This window comes from Chenopodium quinoa, unplaced genomic scaffold (genome assembly GCF_001683475.1).
Source record: "Chenopodium quinoa cultivar QQ74 unplaced genomic scaffold, ASM168347v1, whole genome shotgun sequence".
Lineage (NCBI taxonomy): Eukaryota > Viridiplantae > Streptophyta > Magnoliopsida > Caryophyllales > Amaranthaceae > Chenopodium > Chenopodium quinoa.
In genome coordinates this window covers 8537886-8549448 of record NW_018743292.1, presented here as the reverse complement: position 1 = coordinate 8549448, position 11563 = coordinate 8537886, and the positions used below count along the sequence as shown (strand labels likewise).

Genomic DNA, 11563 nt, shown 5'->3' with positions numbered 1-11563 from the left:
ACACGCAGATGATGAAGGTTTAAACTTAACTTTTCCACTTTAGTTAATAAATACATCGTAACATCTCAATAATCTAACCATTTCATATTTTTATATCTTTTAGGCCTTAAAGTCAAAACATAGAACACAATACATTATATAACAACTAAAGTAATTAATCACTATTCCATCAAAGTTAAAACTCTATGTATAACATTAAAAAAGAATTAATTAATCATCATATTAATACAAGAAATGCCAGATGCGCCCCTCAGAAAACGCCCCTTGAATTCTTACATTTCTTCTTCACCCTTTTTTGACTAAACCTTCCTCACCTAAATTATCTTTGTTCAATTCTTCAAATTTTTTTATTTTTTTTTTTCTCTTTCTTTCTCCCACTTGTATTATATCACAAAATTTTCAACAACCCACTAATAAAACCCCCTTCTTAGCCCTTCTTTCCCACCCTACTCAAATCCTCATTCCACATTTTTTTTTTTCTTTCTCCTAAATTCAATTAATTCTCTCCCCTCTTTTTTCTCCTCAACAAACTATATATTCATCAACAACTACTACTCCCTAAGCCGCCTTTTCCTCCTTGTTTCTTGTAAGTTCTCGATTTCAGACCGTATGACACAAGAAATACTCTTTTTTTCTTATTTTGTTATCGCCTTTCTTTTTTCTCTTAAACACCTTAATTATAACTCATGTAATATAAGTATGTATTTAGCTTAAACAAGCATTAATTTATTATTTATTCCCTAACCCCAATGCTAACTATCATTTTCTTTTCTTTTTGCAGGGGAATATAATTATATAATTATAGTTATAATCAAAAAGAAATATATTTGTATAGAAAGGATACCATAAAAACAAGCAAAGGGTAAGCAAAAGAGAAGAAATGAGAAAACCAACGGAGATCCAAGATAACGAGACAGGATCCGATGCGGGAGGGAGCAGCGTACACTCGCAATCCCGAGTAACTTTCAGCGGTCCATTAAATTCACCAAAAAAACGTAATAATAGCAGTAAAAGATTCAACAACAACAACAAAGACGATGATAATGAGTACGTGGAAATCACGCTTGATGTCCGAGACGACACTGTTTCGGTGCAAGATATTAAGGGTGCTGTTGGTGATCAAGAAGCTGCGTTACTTACTAGCCACTTAGAGAGGCAGCGCCCTCACACGCTTACCTCGCAACTTTCTGCTAAGATTAAGCAAGTCTCTAGGGAGCTTAAGCGTGTTACTTCTTCTAATCGCTCTGGTTTTCGCCAACTCGATCGGACTAAGACCACCGCCGCGCGTGCTCTTAAGGGGTTGCAGTTTTTGAATAAGAGTGTTGGTAATGAAGGGTGGGCTCAGGTTGAGGGCCGCTTTGAGAAATTGCAAGTTGATGGGTTGCTTCTTCGGTCCCGCTTCGGCCAGTGCATCGGTATGTCTTTTATTACCGCGTATTTGTATTTGGTTAAAGTTTTAGAGGTGATATATCATACATGGATACTGTGTGCGTGTGTCACACTAACTTGTGTGACAGACGTACACAGATTATGCACAATATCTATATGCAACACGAAACAAATTAAAGTGTGTTAGACTATTCATTTTTAGATAGAGCTTATTAAAAGCTAAAACTTATCTAGTTCGTATATTGTTAGTCTTTGGTGTCACTATAATAAAATAATAACACTTCATATTTAAATAATTGAGGATATGACTTTATAAAATAAAATGAACGGTGGCGCACAAGAAAACATGAAAGTGATATTTATGCTTTATGTGGTTTTTAGACTTTTATACTATGTGAGCATGTTGCTCAAAATGTGCTACTATGGGTGGAATTATTATGTTAGGCTTAAATGTATTGCAATTTGGCTAAATGATGAATAACTTTTATGATTATACTAAAGTTTGTACTAAAAAGTGATATTAGAATAACATGCTTCAAAAGTGTGCTAATTTGTATTCAATCTATGTTTTATGATCACTTATGGTAGAATTTCTTGTTCACGAAACAATTTGAGTGGATATGAATTTGCGGAACTTGTTCAATTCTATATGCATCTTAATTACATGGCGTAACCAATTTATCTTCAGTCAAATCAATTAGTTGGTGCAAATCGAATCAATTCGTTAAATACATACCCAAAAGAATGGAATTACTTTAGTGAAATTTGTGTCAAAGAGAATAGATTAGCTAAATTATGCAAAAGAAAAATTGGTACAACTTTAGAAATCTAATGACATGAAATTCATCTACCTACTACTACGTACAAATTAAATCATCCATATATTCACGCTAATACTAAGAGTAGTAACAAATCTTGCTTTCTGACCTACCACACCACAAATGGTCATAGTTACTTCATTTTCATGCAATTTTAACACTAATAATGTAAATATAAACATGTCATCATTTGCATTTTTATTTTTTGGAATGAAAAAATCTAGAACTATTTGGCTAGTTGCTTGATTTTTATCATGCAAATTTTCCAAATAAATAGAACAAACAAAAGAATTGATTGGTAAAATTGGTTTTTTCCTACAAGACGGCTACGTTTTAACAAAGAAGTGTTTGACAGGAATGAATGAAAAGGAGTTTGCCGGGGAATTATTTGATGCATTAGCGCGTAGAAGAGGGATTGTTACGGGAACAATTACGAAGACTCAATTGCGTGATTTTTGGGAACAGTTAGCTGATCAGAGTTTTGATGCTCGAATTCAAACTTTCTTTGACATGTAAGTTATCGACATTTAATTTACGGTTTTGATATATACAGTCTTATTAAGTGCATCATAACAGTTTTGATACACTCTGTATCTATCTCAAGGTCTTAATTAAACTTTACTAATCAGACGATAATTTTAGTAAGGAAAATTGAAACCGATTTGACAGTTTGGAGTTGGAATTAACTTAATGAGGGTTGTTTTTATTTTATATATATATATATATATATATATATATATATATATATATATATATATGAGATGATATTAATTATATATACGTATTTGTAATGTTGAGCTAAATGATTGTATTGTAAGAAATTACGTATACGTAGAATGTTGGTCAATAAAATGCTAAAAAATAATTCTGACAATAACAATCATGTTGACTTTTTAAATTAAATTGTCTAGGTCTATTATTCCAAATTTGTATGATTAAAATTTGAAACCTTCAAAGATTTTTTAGATTAGTCAAATCATAAAAGTTTGGAATAGGGTAGTATTTGACAAAACATGTAGGACTATAGTATATAGTAAGCTACTTTCACATTTAATATGACTGTGTCTTTGTATCATGGTGCTAGAATGTCACAACTAACACGTTAATCAAATTAAGTCGAGTTGAGAGTTTCTCGTCAAATATTTCACTTCACTTGCCACATATTTGAACGGTCCAAGATTGCGGTAAAGAAAGCGAGATATTTTACAAACCCTCTCATTCAACTACGTGATATACTACTCGATTAACTTGACTCAATTTTACCTTTCTATCTTAGTTGATTAAAATATTAATATTGTCGTATAAAGATATGTTGAGCTTCGTGCTTAGTCTATATCACCATTTGTGACTCTCACTACAAGAATCTAAATACTCACTTAGTAGAAAAAAGCCAAAAATTTACAGCTTGTATAAAGTATTTTAATTTGGTCTTAGATGCAAGTACAAGCTAAAGTGTAGTGTACTGTAAATAATAAAATAATTAGGTTTCTTAATGACAATTAACCTTAAACAGAAGAGCCAATCAACTGTAAAGTAGCTGTACCTAACACCTTAAACCTAAAGAAGAAGTAATCAGTAATATCTGAACGCACATGCAATAAGTTAGATTAAATTTAATTAGAGAAAGAAAGATCCAAAATATGGCATAAATTTTAGCCTAAAATCATGTAGTCTGTAATACCATGATAAATTTGTCACCTTTTTAAATTTGTCACCTTTTTTTTTAATGATTTGATATTAAAAGTTAAATGCATGTGAAGAGCGAAGACCCACCCTTCATAAATGTCGGTTCATTCATTGGATTTTTTTGGGGGGTTAGTTGAGTTGTTGGTGTGCATGGTATGGGAATTCTGACCTTTTGGAACTCAGCTCAGTCGGTCACTAACAATGATAAATGAGAGATTTCCAAGGATATATGCTAGACGTTAAGATAAGGGGACAAGTGTAAACTCCAGAAAATTGACTCGACCTGAATCATATAATTTATATTTTTTATGTTCATATTATGTGACTCAATATGGATGTTAGCTAGTTTAGTTGGTATAATTTTGAGGGCGATAGTGTGATACTCAAGAACTAAAATTGATTTTTTTTTTTTTTACCTCATTTACCCTTTGTGGCTCTCTCTAACAAAATGGTGACTCGGTTATAACCTGAATTAAAATTGATTTAACAGTGTCTCAAAATTGGTATGATTAAATTTGACTTCATTTTAACGGTGAATTGCTATAAACTCACCACCCGAATATGATTCTACCCGAACTTGATTTGAATGAGCTGTTGGCCACATTTAACTAAGGACTTGACTTGACCAAGAAATGGACCAATATGTCTACTAATCATGCATCTAATGCATGTGTGATTTAATTTTATATGACATGCATGTATTGAAATAATGGTGTATGTATTAAGTGAGTTTCAAGAATTAATTCTTAAAGAAAAGGTTACTATTTTGGATTAGGCAAGTAGACAAGATGCTAATGTCATTGACTGAAATTACAGGGTGGACAAGGATGAAGATGGCAGGATTACAGAAGACGAGGTCAAACAGGTAGGAAATTGATACATGTAATGAATAATTAATGTCACAATTACCCAAATTAAAATAATACAGTACTCTCTTACATATCGTACATGTTACTACTCCCTACGTTCTCTTTTGCTCTTCATACTATGGACATTTTTAGTGCAACATATTACATTTTTATTGATTGTTTTTTTTTTGTTTGACTAATTCAGATTATCTCGCTAAGTGCGTCAGCCAATAAGCTGTCGACGATTCAAGATCATGCTGAGGAATATGCTGCCCTTATCATGGAAGAGCTTGATCCTGATGGCCTTGGTTTCATTGAGGTTGGTTTTATGTTTCCTTTAACTGCTGTGACAAAAGCCACAGCTCATATTCTGGACTAAATGTGTTGGCCCGGTTCTAAATTTAATCTTAGCCCAATTGTGATTTGAACCTTGGTCCTTCTCCCTATAGTTTAAGTATGATTCGTATGAACAAGGAAAAAAAAAACTTAACATGTTACGTACCTAACACACAGTAACACATTAACTATCTGAACTCTGAAGTAACCTTCGAAAAGTTAAATCTATGATTGAAGTGGTGCTTGGTAACTTGATAAGAGATACCTTTTGATAATTTATTTTAGCTTTGTTCTTTAGGAATCACTTAGAGTACTAATCAATGTGATCATGTATCTCAATATGTAGATCCATAACTTGGAAATGCTCTTGGTTCAAGCGCCAACACACTCAAACACCACGGTCACAGATAGCCGTAATCTGAGCAAATTGCTTAGCCAAAAGCTTGTTCCGACTAAGGAGCCCAACCCCATCAAGCGTGGTGCTAGTAGGCTCACTTACTTTGTCGAGGACAACTGGAAGAGAATATGGGTTATTCTTTTATGGCTTGGCATTTGTGCTGGTCTCTTCACTTGGAAGTTCATTCAATACAAGAATCGTTACGTGTTTCATGTCATGGGATATTGTGTCACTTTTGCCAAGGGTGCCGCTGAGACCCTCAAATTCAACATGGCCCTCATCCTTTTACCTGTCTGTAGGAACACCATTACCTGGCTTAGGAGCAGAACTAAGCTAGGGATGGCAGTGCCCTTTGACGACAACATTAATTTCCATAAGGTTATAGCCCTTGGTGTCGGGGTTGGGGTTGCTATCCACGTGATATGCCATCTTACATGTGACTTCCCAAGGCTGCTACACGCATCAGATGAGGCCTATGCCCCACTTGGAAAGTACTTTGGGGAAAGGAGACCTCCAAACTACTGGTGGTTTGTCAAGGGAAAGGAAGGATGGACCGGGATCATCATGGTAGTCTTAATGGCCATCGCGTTCATCTTAGCTCAACCTTGGTTCCGGAGGAATAAACTTAAGCTGCCTAAGGCTCTCAAGAAACTTACTGGGTTCAATGCCTTTTGGTATTCTCACCATCTGTTCGTCATAGTCTATGCCCTCCTGTTAGTCCACGGGTGGTTCCTCTACCTCAGCAAGGAATGGTACAAGAAAACGGTAAGTATTTATTTGGCTTAAAACATTAGACTCCATACAAAATATGATTTGGTTAAATTATATGCTAGTATAAGAAATTTGTTGAGGAAATATATTGATGTTGTGATTGTGGCTTTGATACAGACATGGATGTATCTTGCTGTGCCCGTCCTATTATACGCGTTTGAGAGACTGATTAGGGCACTCCGGTCTGGTTACAAGTCAGTACAGATATCAAAGGTTTGTGGCATGCTGATCTCGTTCTGCAATTCTGATTAATAAGAAATTCTGAAATCGCGATTAGAGAAATAAATGTCTTTTTTTTCTGTATGTTACAGGTCGCGGTATACCCTGGGAATGTACTATCATTGCAAATGACAAAACCTCAGAATTTCAGATACACCAGTGGACAGTACATATTTGTAAACTGTGCTGAGGTTTCTCCTTTCGAATGGTACTAATATATTAAGAACTTCTGATGATTCTTCTAACAGAATGAATTGACTGGTATTAGGAGTTGGTTTCCAATTTGATATGGATTTTGAAATACTGCAGGCATCCATTCTCTCTGACTTCGGCTCCAGGGGACGATTACATAAGCGTTCACATTCGAACATTAGGTGACTGGACCTCTCAGCTGAGAACACTCTTCTCCAAGTTATGTCAACCTCCCAGAAGCAGTGATCAGAGTGGCCTTCTCAGAGCTGATATTAATTGTGGACCTATTCCGAGGTAATTTTACATTCTACAATTCAAAAAAAAAATCATACTTAGCTATGATATATCCTTTCGATCTCGAGACAATGACATACAAGGGCTAGTAAGATAACGAAGTAAGATACAATGAGTTAAGGAACTTATAGGTAAAAAGAACGAGGCCTAATTCTGCTGATACATTTTAGCAATACAGATGTTATTTCTTGCATACAATCGCAACAAGAGTCTAATATGCTATTTGTTAATGCTTTCTATCTTATGCTAAGTGCTAATGGCCAAACATGACAATAATAATGCTAAATGTTGCCTGACATGATTCTGTAGAATGCCAAGACTTAAGATTGATGGTCCATATGGAGCACCAGCTCAAGACTATAAAAATTACGACGTCCTCTTACTAGTAGGTCTTGGAATTGGGGCAACACCGTTGATCAGTATAGTCAAGGATGTGCTCTACCACCTCAAGCAACAAAAAGAGGTTGAGAGGGGAATGAGTCCTGAAGATAGGAGGAGGCCATTCAATGTGAAACGGGTGTATTTCTATTGGGTGACTCGAGAACAAGGGTCATTTGAGTGGTTCAGGAGTGTGATGAATGAGGTGGCTGAGAATGACCAAGAACATGTGATCGAACTTCATAACTATTGCACAAGTGTCTACGAAGAAGGGGATGCAAGGTCAGCCTTGATCGCTATGCTTCAGTCCCTACACCATGCTAAGAATGGTATGGATATCGTGTCTGGGACTCGAGTGAAGACTCATTTTGCTAGGCCTAATTGGAGGGCTGTTTTCAAGCATGTTACTGTTAACCACACTGAGAAAAGAGTTGGTAAGCATTTCCCACTTTAGCGCCTTTTCATGTTTCCCTTTCATATAAATTCTAAATAGATCAATGGATCTGCCTCCTAGCACGAACTTAGTTTCGTGAGCCATTCGTGGCTCACCACACATTCCGAGCCAACCTGGACTGATCCATTGGTCACCTCTAGTTCGGATTGTTGAGATGAAGTCCGTAACTTTAATTTCGTGTTATTGCAGGGGTGTTCTATTGTGGTGCACCTGGTTTAACTCAGCAACTGAGAAATTTATCTCAAGATTTTTCGAGGAAAACATCTACCAAGTTTGATTTCCACAAGGAGAATTTTTGAGAGGTTTTCATTACATTGGACACCCATATATTCCCAACAAATCCAAGTAAATATATACAAAACCACGTATTCTATATATTCTTTGATTTTTAGGTCAGGATTTGTTCACTCTTTTTCTTGCTAATAATTTTATTAGAGTCGAGGACTACTTGCCATTTTACCAGTCTTAGTCCAAAATGTAATATATCCGTAATAAATCAGTGATATTATGAATTTATTAGTTGTTGTGGTCACTTTACTCTGTAGAAAAATGGTCATATGTATGTAATACATTGATTGGAATTAGAGCACATTGTATCAAAAGCCTGACCCTTTTGAAATAGTTTCAAATTTTATAGTCCCCTCTTTTGATATTAACTCGAGATATACTGACTAGTGACAACAAATTGTTGTAACAATATTAAAAAGTGTTTGTAGTTTAATTTGTGGAATACCATACCAATTTTGTAATTGTAATTTACATCTATACTAAATATACGAGTATCTCGCAAGATAAACTATGAGAAGTTTTACAGGCAAATTAAGATGTTTACACACCCCCTATTGACATAAGGAATATTTACTTGTTTTTATAGTTTAAGTGCTCCAATACATAACTTTGTAATCAGTAGGAAAAATTGCGAGAAAGGTCCTTTTAAGGAGACAACCTTGTGAGAAAGGTCCTTTTATGAAAAAAGTGGCACCAAAGGTCCTTTTAAGGCATTTGGGTTGTGAGGAGGGTCCATTGACCAAAATTCCGGCGTTGACTCCCATTTTCCGGCCAAAATAAACTCACGTGCTGGGCACGTGACTTCTTTAGAAATTTTTTTTTTCTTTTTTTTTCAATTTATTTTTTCTTTAATCCTTCTTCTCCCACCTCACCCCCTTCCTCCATGTGAACCACCGTCACTACCACCTCCAACACATCACCACCCACCCATCCATCACCACTGAACTGACCCCCACTCCGAAACCTCACCTGAATTAAGACAAGCGTCAACAACCACCTTTCCTCTCACGTAAAGCAACAAACTTCCGGCAACCGCAAGTTCGCAACAACAACCGCATCAATTCCACCAAGCTCAAACCTCCACAAATTCCGTCTATCAGCCACCAACCGAACCACCAAAACAAATTGCAACCAACAATCCACTACCCAATTTCATCTATTCGAATGGCCAATTCCAGAAAGGGCAAGGAATTGAAGGAGTGAGGGTGCTGGGGAAGAGGCGAGGGCAGCGGAAGGGTGGGTTATTATGGGCTGGTTGTGGGTTGTGTTGGTGGTGTGTAAAAGGCGGGTGCTGCTGTTGGTGGGTTGAGAGGCGTCGCTAGTGGTGGGTTGAAGGCGGATGACTGCTCAATTGATGCCGGGAGTTATGGTGGGAAGGAAGAGGAAAGGGTTAGGTGGGGTCGTCGGCGGCTGGGTCGTCTGCGGGTGCCGGGGGCTGGGGATATGCAAGTACTCCGATAGCCGCACCATTACCAATTCAGGTGGGGTTTCGAGGCTAGGGGATTTGGGATGGGGTTTGGACATGGCAGTCCCTTCCCCTTCCCTTTTCCTTAATTCAGGTGAGGTTTCGGAGTGGGGGTCAATTTGGTGGTGATGGGTGGGTGGGTGGTGATGGTGGTTCACATGGAGGAAGGGGGTGAGGTGGTTATGGTGGTTCACGTGGAGGAAGGTGGTTCACATGGAGAAAGGGAAAAAATAGAAAAAAAAAAAAATTCTAAAGAAGTCACGTGCCCAACACGTGAGTTTATTTTGGCCGGAAAATGGGAGTCAACGCCGGAGTTTTGATCAATGGACCCTCCTCACAACCCAAATGCCTTAAAAGACCCTTGGTGCCACCTTTTTCATAAAAGGACCTTCCTTACAAGGTCGTCTCCTTAAAAGAATCTTCCTCGCAATTTTTCCTAAACAATATATGTTATTTGTGTTATCAAAAGACTATAAACATCAAACATTTGAGAATACATACGAAACATTTCTAGTAAGTTCTTATTAGAAAATTTATTAATTGTCGAAAATGCAGTCAGTATATATAAAGTTAAAGTCAAAGTGTCTTACTCAGTAAACTAAGCTGGGAGAGGCCACATCAACAAAAATTACAATTGTGATATTTTGGAGCATAACAAGCAACTAAAAACAAGAGTGGTCAACTGGATTAATCTCATGTCGTATACTTCCTACATTTTTTTTTACATGCAACACTTTGATTTTTACACTATTTATTTATAAACTCATTTTGACTACTAATTTTGATGAAATATAGTCGGAAAAATATAGTTATATGTGATTTTTCTAGACTTGTCTCAATTTAATATCAAATTTTATAATTTTCACGTATTGGTAATATAGAAACTATTGATTAAAATAATGTTGGCAAGCAAAATGAGAAGTATTGCAGGTAAAAAAATTCCGGAGTAATAATTATAAGAATTAATGAAAACACAATGCTTTCATTGCTTCTCAGTACTCAAGTCCTTAAGCGGTCTAGGCCCATATAATGTCCAGCGAGTGGAGCCCAAACTGGTCTATGTCCAAGTAACGAATGACCCATCATAGCAAAGCCTAGTTCAATTTGCTATTCATGCAGCTTTTAGCATAATTTTAGATAGCTTTAAGCCTTTAAGGGCCTAAGGGGTATTAAATTCGTCCCCCACCCCCCACCCCACCCCCCCCCCCCCCCAAAAAAAAAAAAAAAAAAAAAAAAAAAAAAAACTCCATTTCTATTAACCATGAAAACACATACCCTCTGATTCTCAAAAAATGCCTACTTTTTTTTATAGTTAAGGTCTTCGAGGATAGTGTCTTAATGTAACTTAGAATAAAGGCAACGCAAGGCCTAAGAAAGGTAAGGCATCCCAAGCCAAGACATCACCAGGACAAGCCAAGCCAAGCTACATAAGGTATTTTAAGATATGATAATGGAAGCTGGTCCATTGCGGAAGCCCATATTACAACCTTTGCTTCATCACTACTTACAAGAGCTAACGTTGAAATGTCTCCCCATATCGAGAATGAGATAGTTCGGGCAACAAGCAGGCTTCAGAGGTCCATTGGAACCTCATAATAAACATTGATGCTTGATTTTGCCAGGTCAAACAATGTTCTTTAAAGGCTTAATTTGAAAGATATATATAATACAAGAAATTAGACCATTTTTAGAGATTTCTAGACTTGGTCTTGGAAACTCTTGAAATTGTAGCTTGTAGGGGATGCATCTTGGGTTGTCTAATATAGTTTGGAATCATAAATGACCATTAGTCGGTCACGTAAAGGTTTGAGCGGTCTTGAGTTAATGAAAGGATGAGTGTACATAAATGGCTAAATTAGCAGTGTAAAGGTAAGTAGATAGTTCCAACCAGCCGATTGGCCTATCGAAGTATCGTGGGTTCTGTGTAAAGCAATCCACCTCTTTAAGTTCGAAATAGGTGAAAATTGTCCAAAACAGAATACTATAAATTCTCGCTTTCAAATCAATTTTGGGAATTCTCTCAAAATT

At 36.5% G+C, this 11563-nt stretch overlaps 1 protein-coding gene across 1 annotated transcript; it reads left to right on the top strand.

Annotated features, from left to right (window-relative positions):
• The first annotated feature begins 294 nt into the window (after positions 1-294).
• On the top strand, positions 295-8421 carry LOC110736865 (respiratory burst oxidase homolog protein B-like). Its single transcript, XM_021917197.1, has 11 exons — positions 295-586; positions 782-1415; positions 2563-2719; positions 4710-4758; positions 4947-5060; positions 5424-6239; positions 6363-6458; positions 6557-6672; positions 6774-6950; positions 7260-7762; positions 7972-8421. The coding sequence occupies exons 2-11, from the start codon at positions 881-883 to the stop codon at positions 8079-8081; spliced, it is 2673 nt and encodes an 890-aa protein (XP_021772889.1). The 5' UTR covers positions 295-586; positions 782-880; the 3' UTR covers positions 8082-8421.
• The last annotated feature ends 3142 nt before the right edge of the window (positions 8422-11563 follow it).

Coding starts and splice junctions, on each gene's coding strand:
- LOC110736865 (XM_021917197.1), top strand. CDS start 881: ATGAGAAAACCAACGGAGATCCAAGATAACGAGACAGGATCCGATGCG. Junction 1,416..2,562: donor CCGCTTCGGCCAGTGCATCG/GTATGTCTTTTA, acceptor AGTGTTTGACAG/GAATGAATGAAAAGGAGTTT. Junction 7,763..7,971: donor CCACACTGAGAAAAGAGTTG/GTAAGCATTTCC, acceptor GTGTTATTGCAG/GGGTGTTCTATTGTGGTGCA.